The 17,917-nt window shown below is 43.6% G+C and overlaps 1 protein-coding gene across 9 annotated transcripts in view; it reads left to right on the top strand.

The window, feature by feature from the left end:
* Positions 1–17,917, top strand: part of EIF2AK4 (eukaryotic translation initiation factor 2 alpha kinase 4) — a 97,547-nt gene that overhangs the window by 68,199 nt on the left and 11,431 nt on the right. For all 9 annotated transcript variants that reach the window (XM_023255503.2, XM_023255502.2, XM_023255505.2 and 6 more), the window contains 8 exons: positions 364–532; positions 2,004–2,120; positions 3,529–3,594; positions 6,072–6,242; positions 6,588–6,722; positions 11,194–11,301; positions 11,911–12,039; positions 13,528–13,614. In XM_023255503.2, coding sequence (XP_023111271.2) covers positions 364–532; positions 2,004–2,120; positions 3,529–3,594; positions 6,072–6,242; positions 6,588–6,722; positions 11,194–11,301; positions 11,911–12,039; positions 13,528–13,614 — 982 coding nt within the window. The remainder of the gene's footprint in view (positions 1–363; positions 533–2,003; positions 2,121–3,528; positions 3,595–6,071; positions 6,243–6,587; positions 6,723–11,193; positions 11,302–11,910; positions 12,040–13,527; positions 13,615–17,917) is intronic.

Below are 17,917 nucleotides of genomic sequence, written 5' to 3'. Positions count from 1 at the left end.
GCACCCTGCTTTAAAGCGTCGTTCTTCAAAGGAAGTCAGAGCCCTTTACAAATGGTTTTACTCTCAGCTGCAAGTGAACAATGAACAGGCAGAGGCCTAAGGTGTGTCACTGGGTAGAAAGCAAGCACTAAAGGTAAAATTATTTCTTGCATGCAACTTCATCTCTGTTTCAAACATTAAAGAACAAATCAAGCCCTGTACTTAGTGGCAGCCCTAGGAATTGGCACTTAAATCTCTCTTTAAAGCCTCTTGATCCTACCACTGATTCATTTTCTCAGATTTCTTTTCTCTTGTTCCATAACCTCTTAAGCATATTTGATTCCAGGAAGCAGCGACCTTGTAAATCTGGGTGTCTCTCTCCAGATACTGCATAGAACGTGTGTTCAGACCTCGCAAGTTAGACCGATTTCATCCCAAAGAGCTTCTGGAGTGTGCATTTGATATTGTCACATCTACCACCAACAGCTCTCTGCCCACTGCCGAAATCATCTATACGATCTGTGAAATCATCCAGGAGTTCCCAGCGCTTCAGGTGACTTTCCAGAGTCTAACATGCCAAGGTCATCCCACTAGATTCCTTGACCCTGTTTCCCCCCACCCCCCCCACCCCGCGCTTTACCAGTAGGGGGTCACATTTTACTAAAATGACTAAGTTTGATGAAGTTACTTCTGGGTTTATCTCAGGCTCTTCCCTCTACCTTGAAAGGAATGGGTTTTGTTTTTATCTGGTTTGAGGGAAGGGCATTGTTGCTCTGCCCATTCTTCCAAAATGCAAGAAATCAGCTAAGATTACTAGGATGCTTTTAAAAAATGTATTTGTTTATTTTATTTTTATTCTTGGGAGAGAAAGAGAGAGCATGAGCAGGGGAGGGGCAGAGAAAAAGGGAGACACAGAATCTGAAGCAGGCTCCAGGCTCCGAGCCATCAGCACAGAGCCCGATGCGGGGCTCGAACTCACGAACCGTGAGATCATGACCTGAGCCAAAGTTGGACTCTTAACTGAGCCACCCAGGTGCCCCCTAGGATGCTTTTAGTACATTCACCCTGTTAAGAACGCTCTGTGACTCCCCCCCCCCGCCCATACCCCACGCTGTCTCTCAGCTCCCCAACTTTACTTTCTTTCCATTGAGCTTGCATCCTGCCTCGCCAGTAGAGACTGCTCTGGCATAACTGTTTGCTTTCCTCAAGCCTTCCCTCCGCATCCCACATAAGAGCCCACTCACCCCCACCGCCGTGCCGGTCACGTTGTCCCTTGTCTAGAAAGACCTCTTTTCCCAGCTGCCATTTGCACCCCTTCTGTCCCGAAAGCCTGCTTGCTCCCTCATCAGCTGGCCAGCCACCTTTCCTTCTCAACCCAACAGCCCCTGAGGTGAGGCGCCACCTGCTGGTTGAGGGCAGAGCTGTTGTGTCCCTGCCACGTGTAGCTCACTGCTCTGTGAATGCTGGCTAATCACCTCAGGTGGACCGAAGTCATGACAGCTGTTCCACCATCCCGTCCTTAAATGTCAGTTACCGTTGAACCAGATCCTCTCCCTCTTTGAAATCTGTGTAAACTCACCCAGGCTTTTCACCATAGCTGAAAACCAAAGTATTTTGGATCTCTATATTAAAGTGTTTGATTATGGGGCGTCCGACTTGGGCTCAGGTCATGATCTCACGGTTCATAAGTTCCAGCCCCACGTCGGGCCCTGTGCTGAGAGCTCAGAGCCTGGAACTTGCTTCGGATTCTGTGTCTCCCTTTCTCTCGGCTCCTCCCCTCTTTGCCCTCTGTCTCTCAGAAATAAATAAACATTTTTTTTAAGGCGTTTGATTATATTATACTCTGGTTTTAACAATGTAAAAGCAATGTTAATGAAAAAAAATAAATTAGAAGGCAATATGCTAAGATTCAGTCCTACCACAATGCCCTGCAGGGATGGCAAGTTGGTGGGAAGATTCTGGATTTGGTCATGTACTTATTCTACTTTTATAATGAAACCAACATTTTTTCTCTTGTATCCTAGGAAAGAAATTACAGTATTTACCTGAACCATACCATGTTATTGAAAGCAATCCTCTTACACTGTGGGATCCCAGAAGATAAACTCAGTCAAGTCTATGTTATTCTGTATGATGCCGTGGTAAGCATTTAATTACTTGGACTTGAGATTGAAAGATACTGATAGTTGATAAATATTTTCTTTGTGATGTAACCATAAGACTGAGTTCGGAGTTTTATCTCCTTCCCTCATTGCTCTAAGGTAAAAAAAAAAAAAAAAAAAACAATTGGAGGGAGTGTCTATATTGAGAATAAAAGGCTATGCCCTGCCCTTAGTTCTTCCAACAACACCTGTACTTATCAGTAAACTAATGTATAGATTTGGACCAGCTGGACTGGGGGAGAGTGGTCTCAACTTCGGTGGGGCCTCGTTTAGCACCTCCTTCCTGTGGGGCTGGGGCAGCGCTATGTCTAGTTACTCTTGCTAATTTAGCTGCATCGTAGGGTTCATTACTCTCCAGTATGTGTGTAGATACTCTACAGTATGCGTGCAGAGCCTGGAGGGGAACCACCGAAAATAGTGTTACAGTGCTGAATTGAAGGTGAATGCTTTTCTGATTTCTTTTCATGTTAAATACGGTTTTTATAATAAATAAGGCATCCAGGAGATACAGTAATCTAAAGTGCCAAAAGCTGTGTGATTGAGTCAGAACAGATAGTGGAAGCCTCTGCTGGCTTACTGTACTGGTTTTCTGTACATCAAAAAAGGCTAACTATTTTCATTTTTTAAAATTCCTTTATTTATTTTGAGAAAGGGAGCATGAGCAGGGGAGGGGCTGAGAGAGGGAGAGAGAGAGAATCCCAAGGAGGCTCCGTGCTGTCAGCGCAGAGCCTGACGTGGGGCTTGATCTCACGAACCATGAGATCGTGACCTGAGCCGAGATCAAGAGTTGGATGCTTAACTGACTAAGCCACCCAGGTTCCCGCCTCATGCCCCGCAAAACCTAACTAGCTTTTCTCTTATCTGACTGGTATGCATCCAGGGCCCTAATTTCACTGTGTGTTTCTCAGTGGTGCTTTAGCCCCAAATATTGCTGCTGTTGGGCTGTAACAGACCTACTGCGTCAGTAGGACACTGGAAGGAACACCAGGGATTGTGCAGGGGGGCTCCACGTCCTTCTTGTTCCTATCCCACAGCCACAGCCTCTTTGCTGGCATGGGACGCAATGCTCGGAGCCTGTCCGAACGTGGCTTTTGTTTGGGGAACACGGATCAGTTACTCCCATGCCATCCAAACGGAAGCACTCTGGTTCGGCCAGTCCAGCTCGGAGTTGCCTCGCCGTTCAGCAAGTGCACCTTCCCCCTTTTAATTCTTTTATGTGAATTGAAAAAAAATTTTTTTTTTCTAATCACAGAATTAATCCATCCTCCATGATTAGAAAGCAGTTTGTCTGGAGTAGAGGATATGCTTGTCAGAATTAGCCTGGATATTATATCTTGTTCGGGGCCAAATTTGGTGACTCTCGCTGTTACCTTTCTCTCCACATTAGACAGAAAAGCTGACGAGGACAGAAGTGGAAGCCAAGTTTTGTAACCTGTCTTTGTCGTCTAATAGTGTAAGTACCTTGTCACGGCGCTACTACGTCTACATGTCTCTGTAACTCTGTGATACCAGAGAATGTCCCCTGTCGCCTCCCAGACCGGTTTCCCTCTAGTGTTAATCGGTACCATGGCAACCTCCGGGATCAGGGGAAGAGAGCCCAGCGCTGTGATCCAAGCCTGCGTCTCCATGCTGCTGCTTAATGTGCAGTCATCATCCCCTTCTTTCTTGATCACCAGATGCTTTGCTCTTACACCGTGTAAGGGCTGTGCTTGCCACGGCCTCCTGCCGAGTGGGTCTAGCACGAGCTGTCCTCTTCTGAAATAGATCCTCTGGGACTGGGTTGAGGCACAGAGCTCTGCAGATCATCTGGGTTTCCCCCACCACTGTATCCCCTCCCTCCCGATCTCCTAACACCTCAGAGTTGAGTTAAAGCTCCTGCCTTCCTGATACATTTCTTCCTGAAATCTTACATTTGATCGCAGTGGCAGTATATCTCGTGGGGTAAACAGGTTTGTCATGTTCTCTCGACAGGCTTCAGATTGGTCTCTGATCTTTGACACAGTAACCCACACTTCATGGAGTCATGACATTTTCCTGAGTATTCATACAAGAAGAGATACTTCTTTAAACTTGCCCCGAACCCCTCCGGCCCTGGTCAGGCACTCAGTTACATGAGTTTGTGATGATCAGCAAATTCATGTATGAAATAGATGAAGATATGATTGTGCACAGACTGGGCAGAGGTGTTCATTCTTGAGGACCCCTACAGTGTGGGCTGTAGGCACAGCGCTAGGGATATTAAAGGAGTCAATTGAAGAGTCCATAGACTGCTATCAACTCCATTCATATTGGCCTGTAAAAAGCCACGGGGGGATCCGTGCAGCACAGGTCTACCCGCGGCTCTCTAACACAACTTGCACACACACGGCACACCCAGACCTCAGCTCGAACCAATCAGCACACAGTTTGTAGGCGTAGGGAGAATAAACCAGATTGCATACTACTAGGAGTTCGAGAAATTAAGCCAGCTTAAATTTTAGATATTAAATATTGTAAGAGATATTAATGAAACACAAAGTGACCAGAGCCGTAATATTTTAACATGAAGCACAGTACCTACATAATACTGTTGGCATTACACAGCACATAGCGATGAGCAGATAGAATCCCAGACATAAATAGCACAAGGAATCTACTCAGGAAACTGCCCAATCCAGCGATTCCTTACCTGAAGGTTCAGACCCAAAAGGTTCTTGGAACTAATACCACTTTGCAAAAATATTTCACATTTGCACACGATAGATAGCTGCATCCGTTGTCAAAATGTCAGCCTTTTTTTGTTACATCTCTGGGTGCTTGATGATAAGCCCTAATTTGAAGTTTGATTGGCTTAAAAATGGAAGAATTAGCACTTGATAAAAGACATTGAATGCTCTCATTATGTACAGATGGAACTCTAAGGATCTTAGAAAAGAAGGTAGAAGTGTTGTAAGCCAGTGTCTGGCTCAGTCTTCTGTTTAACGACGAAGGATCTTCGGCGCAGAGAGATTTTTTGTGACTTGTTCAAAGTCACGTGGAGTTTGTTGGTGATGGGGTGAAGGACCCAGATCTGGGGATATTGACTCTACTGTTTTTGCACCTCATTCATGGGGGTAATTTAATGTTAAAACTTGAGAAGAAATACAAGTAATTTATGGTTATTAAACTGTATTAAGCTGAGTCTTCATTCAGTTCTTGGTTTCCATGTGCCAGTTTATTGTTGAGCCAGGTTATACTTACATAGTCTTAAAATAGCTAGAATTTTGTTTAACTCCCAGAAGCTAAAGTGCGAATTTTCTTTCTGGTGTATCACCATAGTTCCTTCCTCCTTCACCTGCTGTGTGCCAGGGACTGGGCCGGGCCCGCAGAAAATCTCTAGCCACTGCCCTCCTGTGGAAGACAGTGGGTGCAGCGGCTGAGAGCTGGGGTGGAGGTGTAAATCAGAGGGAAGGAAGGATCTAGAGGCTGCCTGCAGGAGGTAACGCCCGAGCTGTGCCCCAAGGCTCCAAACAGGAATTACTCCAGCAAAGGGAGGAGAGGGAATTTCTGGCTACTGCAGAATAGAATGAGAACCAGTCAGACTTGACCTTTCCACCCCCGATTTCTGTGCCTGAAGTAACAGGAGTAGATGAGAATGAGGAAGGTAACGAGGAACAGTACTGGCTTGGAAATCTGTAACGGTGGCTCTACTGGGGACTAGGCTCTGCTCTGCAGGGGTCAGCATTGACTGGGAGCAGGTGCCAGAAGCACTTATGCGAGGTGCTTCCAAGTTGTGAGAAAAGGGTAATGTTAGTCAGGATCCCAGTAAAGGCTAAAATTGCCTCCGACCACAAAATCCCTCCTCGTGGAGGTGCACAAGCTTTGCCATGACCCCCGTGTGTCCAAAACACCGTGTAAAGTGCATCTTCTTGACCGTGGATGGGAAGCTAAATGTGCCTCTTTGCTTTCCAGCTGTATCGACTCTACAAATTTATTGAGCAGAAGGGAGATTTGCAAGATCTCACACCAGCAATAAATTCGTTAATAAAACAGAAAACAGGTGTTGCCCAGTTGGTGAAGTACGGCTTAAAAGATCTAGAGGAGATTGTTGGACTTCTGAAGAAATTTGGCATAAAGTTACAGGTTTGGCAACTGTTGGATTCTATTATGGATTTGTAGCATTAGCACAAGGGGGAAATGGGTTGTTTAAGTTAATGCGAGTAAGCGTTTTATTTTTCCAGAATTCTACTTTCTGTATTTTGGAACTGTTGGTATCTAGTAATAATTTTGGCTTAAATCAGAATTTCCTTACAAGCATCATGATTCCTATTGAACAGCAATTCTGCTTCAGCAAAGCGGGGATTCTTGAAGAGAGCAGAGTTTCTCTTACTTGGCAGGCTATACTGTGTACCACATCCTACTGGTGCTGTGATGTGATTCATGGACAACAGTGCCCTTGACACGTTTGCATGGGATTGCCCTTCACAGGTCTTGATCAACTTGGGCTTGGTTTACAAGGTGCAGCAGCACAACGGAGTCATCTTCCAGTTTGTGGCGGTCATCAGACGGAGGCAAAGGGCTATATCTGAAATCCTTGCGGCTGGTGGCCGATACGACCTGCTGGTGAGAGCCTGCCCTGGATTAATTGACTTACTCTGGCATTGTTTCATTTCTTTCATAACTTGATATTTTGAAATATTTCACACCTTCAGAAACACTGAACCAGTGGTATCATTGAGCCACCCACATGCCTTTTATCGAGGAATAGAAATGTATTGTGAACCGCATTTGTAGTGTTTTTAACTTTTATTATTTTCTTTAAATGTTTATTTTGAGAGAGGGAGTGCGTGAGTGCGCATGAGCACACGCAAGCAGGGTTTGGGTGAGAGAGAGAGAGAGAGAGAGAGAGAAGAGGAGAGAGAATCCCAAGCAATCACAGAGCCCAGTGGTAGGGCTCGATCCCACAAACTGTGAGGTCATGACCTGAGCCAAAATCAAGAGTTGAACATTTAACCCGCTAAGCCCCCCAGGCACCTCTAACTTTTATTTTAAAACAATGACAAGTTTACAGAAAATTGCAAAGATAGCACAAAGAGAACTCTGTTTCCTTGAACAGTTAAATCTGGCATAACTATAATAAAATATCAAAACCAGGACACAGACATTGGTACACAGTATGTGTGTAATTCTGTGCCATTTTATCACATGTGTAGAGTCCCGTAACCACCGCCACAATTGAGTTACAGAGCTGTTCTGTCACATATAGATCCTTTGGTGCTGACATTTACTAGTTCAAATGAAGTATAGAACCATTATCTTCCTTTAAGTCCCTATACCCCTCCCCCCATTTATAATTGTCTTAAATACTTCCTCTCCATACATTGAGATCCACATCAGACAGTGTTACGCCTTTTACTTCAGCTGCCAAACTCTGAGACACCCAGGAGGAGAAGAATTGCTGGTTTCTGACGAGAAGTGTGCTGTTACTTGAATTTTCCCCTAGAAGAAAGTTGGGTTTCACTCCATGCTTTTTAAGATTTTTTTTTTTCTTTGTCTTTAGTTTGCAATTTGATCATGACAGGTCTTGGTGTGACTTTCATTGGATTCATACTCTTTGGGAGTATCTCAGTTTCTTGAATCTAGAGGTTTATGTCCTTTTCCAATGTGCCCCCCCACCAAGCCCCAGCAGGGTGGCATCAGAGAACACTAAGTGGGAGCCGGGACTTTCATATCTGCCTGGGCAGTGCTCCCTGAACAGGGTCATCGGAGGCCAGGAACTAAAGGATTTCGGACCCCTGCCTCCAGCCAAGCAGTAACATGGCCACCTTCCCTGTGGGGGTGGTGGTGCTGGAGAAAGCTGAGTGGGAGGCTGAACTTGCCCTGCAATCCAGCAGTAACAGGGTCTCCTGCCACTTCCCACCTGCCCACCCCTCACCACAGCACCGGGGGAGAATGTTTCAAGCATATTATTCTAAGATCTCTTCAGTATATTATATTTCAAGCATATTATTCTAAGATCTCTTCAGTTGCACTCTCTTTTTCCTCTCCTTCTAGGTCTCTGATGACAAATGTTTGAGTTTTTGTTCTATCCCTGAGGTTCTGGGGCATTGTGCTTTATAGTCTGTTCTGTCTTCATACTGAGTTATGTCTCTTGTGTCATCTTCAATTTCATTGGCTATATCCCGTCTTATCCCCATTCTGCTGTTGAGCCCATCCAGAGCTTTGTTTTTGTTTTTTTTACCTTCTTATTTGCTGAGACCTTTTTTTGTTTGTTTGTTTCAAGCCTGTTCACAATGCTTGTTGAAGCATTCTTATGATGGTTGCTTTAAAATCCTTGTCATGGGGCGCCTGGGTGGCGCAGTCAGTTAAGCGTCCGACTTCAGCCAGGTCACGATCTCGCGGTCCGTGAGTTCGAGTCCCGCGTCGGGCTCTGGGCTGATCACTCAGAGCCTGGAGCCTGTTTCAGATTCTGTGTCTCCCTCTCTCTCTGCCCCTCCCCCGTTCATGCTCTGTCTCTCTCTGTCCCAAAAATAAATAAAAACGTTGAAGAAAAAAAAAAAATTAAAATCCTTGTCAGATAATTCTGACATCTTTGTCATCTTGGTGTTGGTGTCTGTTGTCTTTTTTTTTTTTTTTTTTTAATGTTTATTTTCAGAGAGAGCAAGCCAGTGAGCATGAGTGGGGAAGGGGGAGAGAGAGAGGAAGAGAGAGAATCCCAAGCAGGCTCCTTGCTGTCAGTGCAGAGCCAGACGTCCAGCTTGATCCCATGAACTGTGAGATCATGACCTGGGCCAAAATCAAGAGTCGGACACTTGACTGAGCCACCCAGACACTACTGTGGATTGTCTTTTTTTTTTTTTTTTTTTTTTTTAATGTTTACTTTTGAGAGAGAAGAGAACATGTACACGCAAGAGCAAGGGAGGGGGTAGTGTACAGAGGATCCGAAGCGAGCTCTGCACTGACAGCACAGAGCCCAGTGTGGGGCTTGAACTCAAGAACCATGGGATCCTGACCTGGGCCAAAGTTGGACGCTTAACCAATTGAGTCACCCAGGCGCCCTGTTGTCTTTTCTTACACCTTTTGAGATCTTCGTGGTTCTTGCCCTGATGCATGATTCTCACTTGTACCCTGGATATTTTAAGTATTATGTTAGGAGAGTCTGGAGCTTAGCCAGATCTTCAGGTTTAGCAGGTCTCCTCTGATAGCACACTGGAGGGGCAGGGGGTTCTTGGTACTATTGGCTAAGGGTAAAGATTCAGGTTCCTTCCTCAGCTTTCTTCAGCATCCCTAGGGTGGGAGGGGTTCCTTGGTCCTGTTTCCCCCATGCCTCTACAGGTACTGTTGTGAGGGGTGGGGGAAGTGGCGGGCAACCTCGTTGCTGCTGGATAGCTGAGAAAGTTCCAGTCTCCGACTCAGCCTCCTCCACTCTCCGACTCAGCCTCCTCCACTCTCCCAAGGAGTGTGGGCTTCTTACTGCTTGGATGGAGGTGGGGGTCCTGAAATCCTTTGGTTCCTGGCTTCCAGTGACACTGCGGGGTGGGGGGAGGATACTATCTCAGGCAGGTAAGAGAGTCTTGGCTCCCACTGAGTCTTCTCTGATGCCACCCCGCTCAGACTTGGTAGGAGAAGGAGGCTCCTTACATCTGGGTGAATATGTAGGCCCCTGCTCAGCCTTTGCTGGTGGGAGCGGGCCTATGCTTTTTCCTGTGGTGTTTGGCTGGAGCAGGGCAGGTGTTTTCTGAACATTTTCTGCCCTGCCAGGTTACCCCTTTCTTGGTCTAGACAAAGCAGGTTTTCCTGGGGGCTTTTTTTGTCGGTTCTCCTTGGCATTTCTGGGTTGTCAGCTTCTCCAGCACCCAATCCAAGAAACATGAAGCAACGACCGAATCCAGGGAACTCCCCATGTGTTATTCCCCAGATCCTGTGGTCCCAAGCCAGTCTGCTCCCCTCTCTCCACTTCACAGGCTTCTTATGTTTGTTTTAGAAGTAACGTCCAGGAATTTTAGCTGTACTTGGCAGGAAAAATAGAAGTGTTGCTACCCATCTTGGCCCAGAATCAGAACCTACATATGTAATTTTAAATAATCTAATGACAGGGGCGCCTGGGTGGCTCAGTCGGTTTGAGCGTCCGACTTCGGCTCAGGTCACGATCTCGCGGTCTGCGAATTCGAGCCCCGCGTCGGGTTCTGGGGTGATGGCTCGGAGCCTGGAGCCTGCTTCCGATTCTGTCTCCCTCTCTCTCTGCCCCTCCCCCATTCATGCTGTGTCTCTCTCTGTCTCAAAAATAAATAAACGTTAAAAAAAAATTTTTTTTTAAATAAAAAAAAATTAAATAAAAAAAAAAATAAATAATCTAATGACATAAAGTAAGTAAAAAGAAACACATGGGGGGATGCCTGGGTGGCTCAGTCGGTTAAGTGTCCAACTCTTGGTCTCAGCTCACGTCTTGATCTTAGGGTCGTGAACGCAAGCCCTGCACTGGGCTCCACATTGGGCATGGAGCCTGCTTAAAAGAAAAAAAAAAAAAGGAAACAGGTGGAATTTATTTTAATATTATCTCTTATCGAACATAGAATCAAAATTTTTAAGCTATTTTACTTTTTTTTCCTAAGCCTTTGCATTCAGTGTATGTTTAACCCAGTATACCCAAAATATTATTTCAACATGTAATCAGACATCTAAATATTATTGAGCTAATTAATCTACATGCTTTTTTTATTCATTCGGAGTCTTTGCAACCTGTGTGTATTTTACATACACAGCACATGTCAATTTAGATTAGCTACATTTCAAATGTCCAAGCCACATGCGGCTAAGTGGCTACCATATTGAACAGGGCAGCTCCAGATGCAACATTGGTTAACATTTTCCTAAAATGGCATGTGTGCTTGCTCCCATATCTGTCTGTCTCTGTCTCTTTCTCTCTCTGACTCACACACACACACACACACACACACACACACACACACACACACACACTTTTCTGTCGTTGAACCCTTTGGTGTTAAGTTGCTGACAAGTGTGTGCCCTTCAGTCATTGCTCATGATCGGTTTCTTCTCTATTTCCTAACCAGAGCTGTGTCTTCCTTCACAGATTCCCCAGTTTAGAGGACCACAGGCTCTGGGGCCAATCCCCACTGCTGTTGGGGTCAGCATAGCTATAGACAAGATATCTGCTGCTATCCTCAACATGGAAGAACCTGTAAGTTTGGTTTTGCTTTCCAGTGGGCTTTGAGTGGTCTTTTCATCTCGTAGTCACTTATATGCAGCCCTGGGTGTGGCAGCAATAGCCCGAGGCCTTGGGAAGCTATCTTTGCCATGATAGACCAGCCTAAGACTTGGCATCCATCCTTGTGTATGGGTCCTTAGCTGTAGCTGAGGGACCTCAGACAGCTCCTCTGTCTTCTCCTGGCCGGCCTCACTCTCTACTGTGACACGCTACATAAATGTGACATGTTCTAGCTGTTAGCAGACTCCTGTCAAAGCCCCTTTTTCAGAAACCCTGCTCTACTCTACAGAGCTATAAACGTTTTTTTTTTCTTCCTTTGTGTTTCAGACAAGATTAGTTTTCCCAGAGGAAAAGAAGATCTTCTCGACAGCTTAGGATAGTTGAAATAATTTTTTTCTAAAAAAAATTAATATAAAAGTTTTTTGACTGTCATTTTTTTTTTAAGCTAAGTCATTTTGAAGCCAAGCCATGTGCACATCTCTTACTATATAAGATCTCAGGGTGCTCTCTTCACTCAAGCGGTGCCTCCTTCCCAGTGCTGGTCTCGCTTCTCTAAATGTAAGCACTCTGTTTCTCATCCAGGTTACAATCAGCTCTTGTGACCTCCTGGTCGTAAGTGTTGGCCAGATGTCCATGTCCAGGGCCATCAACCTCACCCAGAAACTCTGGACGGTGGGAATCACGGCACAAATCATGTATGACTGGTCGCAGGTAATGAGACAAAAAAAAATGCCCGTGGGTTGAGTGCATGTAGTCACGGCTGCAATGGCAAATCGTCCCCTCCAGCCTTAGACTAGAGTTCCCTCGGACTCTACTTCTCTCTAGTTAGAGTTACTTCCCGTGTTAGCTTCTTATTGCTACAGTGGCAAATCACCACAGACTTAGTGGTTTAAAACAATACAGGCTTATTACCTCACATTTCTGGCGTTCACAAGTCTGATACCAGTTTCACTGGGCTCAAATCAAGGTTCTCTGCTAGGGCTGGATCCTTCTGAAGGCTTTAGGGGGAAAATCCTTTCCCTTGACTTTTCCAGCTCCTAGAGGCCTCCTGCACCCCTCAGCTGTTAGTCCCTTCCTCCACTTTCAAGCTCAGCAGTGTCGAGTTTTCTTTCCTCTCCACCTCTGTTTCTGTCCTTAGATCTCTAACTCTGACCCTCCCATCTCCCTCTCACAAGGCCCACTGTTTCCGCCCAGATCATCCAGAATAATCTCCCTATCTCAAGATCCATAACTCAAAGTTCCTTTTTACCATATAAGGCAACATATTCAGTTGGCAGGGATTAGGCTGGGACATCTTCGCGGGGCCATCACAACCCACCACACTTCCGAAAGGCACTTTGTGTTTAGCGTGCGTACATATCCTCAGACCTCCCACAGCGGCCTGCCCTGGGGATGGAAGTGAGGGAGGTGGCACCCCCGAACCTGCTGGCCCCTCAGGAAGTGGGGGGCCTTCAGAGAACATCTGCACTGCCACCAGCTGATCACAGAAGGGCCTCCGCTCCCAGGTAATCAAGTTGCACGCACGCTCACCCACACTCAGGTGCCCCGGAGCGTGAAGAGATGCCCAGGGAAACAGCCTCCACCCTTCCTCCTGCTCCTTGCACATCGCCTACCAAGAGGTTTCCAAGGCTGCTGCCGTCCATTTTTGTGCACGTTATAAAAAGCCTCTTGTTAGTATGTTGAGCGATAATTTTGAATCGTTGGAGCATCCTCTTGCATTTGTTTCCTTGTTTCATAAACTGTTTAGAGAAGAGCTCTTACAGAAACGGGGACTTCCGTCCTGCACAGTGACAAACGCTGCAGGCATCTCCGCTCGGATGCTCACTTTATGCTTCAGTCCTGCTTCTCACCTTCCACTCTTTTTGCTGCTGCCTTTGCTTCCCTCAGAGGCCTTTTCCTTGTGTGTATGTGTATTGTATAATTTTTGGCACCTTCCATCAAGATTTGGAGCTTTTGAAAACTTGACCACATTGATTGTTCGTGGCCCCTTAGGACAATAGCGAACGTAAGAAGAGCAAGGTTTTATTCTCCTTTGAATTCTTACTCTTCTGGCTTAATATTTATATCTCCTGAAGTCAGCATGTTTAGTGATTCACTTTGAAAATCTAGCTGAACACAGTGTTTGCAGTCTCCTTAATCACTTGAAGCCGCTGTAGGTGTTCTGTGTTTATTTCACACACTGTGGTTTGTTTGTTTCAGTCCCAAGAAGAACTCCAGGAATACTGCAGACATCACGAAATTACCTACGTGGCCCTTGTCTCAGATAAAGGACGAAGCTATGTCAAGGTACAGACCCAAGGAAATCTTTCACAGTTCAACAGATTTTCCAAACTGGGTATTAACTGTGGAGCACCTGACTTCCCACTAAGGCCCTGGCCTTGGGTGTGGGTGGAAATCCATTATTTTATTGGCTGGACCTATTCTTGGAGAAAGACTGTAGAGTAAGAGAGAATCTGAATCTGAATCCTTCCCTTCAAGATGAAAAAAAGGCAAACACAGTGGCAGTAGCTTTTTCCTACTTTTCTTCCTTTGCTCCTCTTTTCCATCTAAGAAAACAAGAATAATCACTACACTGAAATGCTGGTTGGCATAGCCTATGGCTGTTTCCTAATCAGTTTTACTCTGTTGCGTTTAACTTACGAAGCTCATAAATATACCACCTCCTAACCGTTATTTCTGTTTTTGAAGAAAAAAATCAACCTATTTCTCCCCTTTTAAATCTTTGTCAGGTTTTGATATCTGTGTAATGTTGGCTTCATAAATGAATTAGACCGTGTTCTCTCCTCTTCCACTTTGTGGAAGATTTTGTGTAGAATTGGTATTATTTCATCCTCAAATGTCTGGTCAGATTCCCCAGTAGAGTCATGTGGGCCTTGATAGAGAGCTATTCTGGTAGCCTGTTTCTGAATAAGTGACTTTTGGTAGTGTAGATCTTTCCCAGAATGTTTCCATTTCATCTAAATTTTCCTATATTTTCTGTCGCTGTCTGTGGGATATGCAGTAATAATCCCCTTTCATTCTTGATATTGGTAATTTGTGTCTTACCCCCCAACCCGCCCACACTTTTTCTTTTTTTAACCACTGGTGAGGTAAAAAAAAAAAAACCCTAGCCTGACTAGAGGTTTATCAATCTTATTTGTATTTTCAGAAAACCAGTGTTTTTATGTTATTGATTTTTCCCTATTTTATGTTCATTTGTTTTCTATTCTATTGATTTCCACTCTTCATTCTGCAAATTTTGGATTTAGTGTATTCCATTTCTAATTTCTTCAGATAGAACTTTAGGGGTAAACTACAGCCCATAGGCCACATCTGGCACACAGCCTATTTTGTATGGCCTGCGAGCTACACATTTTTTTTACACTCTTTGTTTAAAAAAAAAAAAAAAAAATGCAGAGACATTGTTTGGCCTGCAAAGCCTAAAATCCTATCTGAGTCTTTGCATTTAAAAAAAACAAAAAAGGCACCTGGCATGGACCACTGATTTTAGATTTTACTTTTCTAAGTAGAACTATTTAATGCTATAAATTTCACTCTAAGTACTGCATTAGTTGCATCCCACACATTTTTATATGTAGTGCTTTTATTTTCATTTAGTTCAGAATTTTTTTTTTTTTTTTTAAGTAAGCTTCACATCCAGCATGGAGCCCAATGCCTGGCTTGAGCTCACAATCCTGAGATCAAGATCTGAGCTGAGATCAAGAGTCGGATGCTTAACCGACTGAGCCGCCCAGGCACCCCTTTTATTTTTATTTTTTTAATAGTTCAGAATACTTTCTAATTTCTTTGGTTATTTCTTCTTTGATCCACAGGTTACTTCCAGATATTTGGGTATTTTCCAGCTATCTTTCTTTAAGGATTTCTAATGATTTAATTCCTTTGCGATCAAAGAACATACATATTCTATATGATTTCAGTCCTTTTAATTTTACTGAGTCATGGTTTAAAGTAAAACAATGGTCTGTTACTGTGATGTTTCATGTACACTTGAAAAGAATGTGTATTCTGCATTGTTAGGAGGAGTGTTTGATAAATATCAGGCCACATTAGATGATGATGTTGCCCAAGAGTTCTGTATCTTTACTAATCATTTTGTCTACATGTTCAATCAGGTACTGAGAGAGGAGTATTGAAATCTCCAGCTATCATTGTAGATTTATCCATTTCTCCAAAAGTTTTATCAGTTTTTGCATTTTGAAGCTCTGTTATTTGGTGAATGCACATTTAGAATTTTATGTTTGATGAATTGACCTCTTTATCATTATGAAATGTTCTTCTTTATCCCTGATAACACTTCTTGTTCTGAGGTCTTTTGGTTAGTGTTTGCATGACATGTCTGTTTCCATCCTGTGTCTTGAAGTGCGTTTCTTAGAGACAGTCAGCAGTTGAGTTGCCTTTTTATCCACTCTGACAATTCCTGCCTTTTAATTGGAATTGTTAGACATTAATTTGTAATGCAGTTAGCGAAATGGTTGGGTTTAAATCTGCCATTTTACTATTTGTTTTCTGATTATTCCATCTGTTCTTTTTTCCATTTTTGTCTTTTCATGCCTTCTTTTTAGATCGATATCTACTATTTTACTGACCATTACTCGTTTTTGGTGAGACTGTTTTTGTGACCTCTCTAGGGTTTGCAATATACACCTTTAACTTAACACATTCTCCCTTCAAAAAATGTTATATGCCTTTCTCTTATCGTGTAAGAACCTTATAAGAATACTTCCATTTCCCTTCTCTTGTTCTTTGCGCTGTTGTTGCCAAATATTTTTCTTACATATATTGTAAAGTCCACAATACATTGTTATTATTTTGGCTTTAATTAGTTATTTTTTTTTTTATTTTTTTTTTTCAACGTTTATTTATTTTTGGGACAGAGAGAGACAGAGCATGAACGGGGGAGGGGCAGAGAGAGAGGGAGACACAGAATCGGAAACAGGCTCCAGGCTCTGAGCCATCAGCCCAGAGCCCGACGCGGGGCTCGAACTCACGGACCGCGAGATTGTGACCTGGCTGAAGTCGGACGCTTAACCGACTGCGCCACCCAGGCGCCCCTTAATTAGTTATTTTTTAAAGAGGTTTTTGTTTTGGTTTTTTTTAGAGAGGTTTTTTAAAATAAGGGGGGAAATGTCTTTTATATTTACCCACATAGTTACCATCTCTTGTACTACTGATTCCTTTGCTGAGGAAGACATCATTCTGATTTCATTTGCCTTCTGCCTGAAGGATTTCCTTTAATATTTCTGGTCCATGCAGGTGTGCTGGTCATGAGTTGTCTCAGTTGTTATTGGTCTGAGAAAGTCTTCACCCTCATTTTTGAAAGATGTTTTTGTTAGATATAAAATTCAACATTTACTTTTTTTTCGTTTTGCACTTTGAAGAGGTGTTTTACTGTCTTCTGAGCTGATCACCGTTTCTGTTAAAGTCTGCTTTGATCCTCTGAATATGATTGTTTTTTATTTTCTGGCAGCTTATAAGATTTTCATTTGTCACTGGTTTTCTGCATTTTGAATATGGTTTACCTCAGTGTGGTATTCTCTATATTCTAATACTTGGTATTCGTAGATAGGACTTCTTTGAACTGTAGATTTGTAGTTCTCATGAAATTTAGAAAATTTTCAGACATTATTCCTCAAATATTTTTCTGTCCCTTTTCCTCTTTTACTTCTAGGACTCCAATAACAGTATGTTAATTATCTGATACCGCCCCACACCTCATTGAGTCTCTCTTTGTTTTGTCCCCCCCCCCCCCCCCCCCCCCGCCCGCCATGCTTTATTCTGGATCATTCACTGATCTTTCTGCAATATCTTACATGCTATTAATCCCACTGCATTTCTTATTTCGGATATTGTATTTTTCCATCTTTATAAGTTATATTTGGATCTTTAGGTCTTCCATTTCTCTCTTACGGTTTTTGTTTCCTTTATATAAGATTTAAAACAGTCATTCTAAGGTATCTGTCTACTAATTCCATAATTTCTGAGACATTTCTCTGTCTGTTTCTGTCGTTTCTCCTTGCTGTGAGCCCTATTTTCTTGCCACCTTGCATGCCTAGTAATTTTGGATTGGTTGAGGACATTATGAATTTTACATTTTTGGAAATACTGCTGGGCTTTGTTCTGGGGTATAGTTAAAATACTTGAATTGTTTGATCCTTTCCAGGCTTGGTGTTAAGCTTTGTTAGGGCAGACCAGGGCCGCCTTTAGCTCTGAGCTGACCCATTACTAATAAGGCAGTATCGCCTGGGTGGCTCAGTCGGTTGAGCATCTGACTTCGGCTCAGGTCATGGTCTCATCGTTCCTGAGTTCAAGCCTCACATCAGACTCTGTGCTGACAGCTTAGCGCCTGGAGCCTGCTTTGGATTCTGTGTCTCCCTCTCTCTGCCCCTCTCCCACTTGTGCTCTGTCTCTATCTCTCAAAAATGAACAATAAAAAAAAAAGTTAAAAAGTTTAAAAAAAAATTTTTTTAGGTTTATTTTTGAGAAAGAGTCGTTGCTTGTTGTCTAATGTCTGAAAAATCTTATGTGTTTTGTCGGGTTTTCTAACTGTTGAAGGCAGGAAGGCAGTTCTTGGAGTAGTTTATCCTTTTAG

The sequence above is a fragment of the Felis catus genome, chromosome B3 (assembly GCF_018350175.1).
Source record: "Felis catus isolate Fca126 chromosome B3, F.catus_Fca126_mat1.0, whole genome shotgun sequence".
Classification (NCBI taxonomy): Eukaryota; Metazoa; Chordata; class Mammalia; order Carnivora; family Felidae; genus Felis; species Felis catus.
This window is presented reverse-complemented; position numbering and strand designations above follow the sequence as displayed.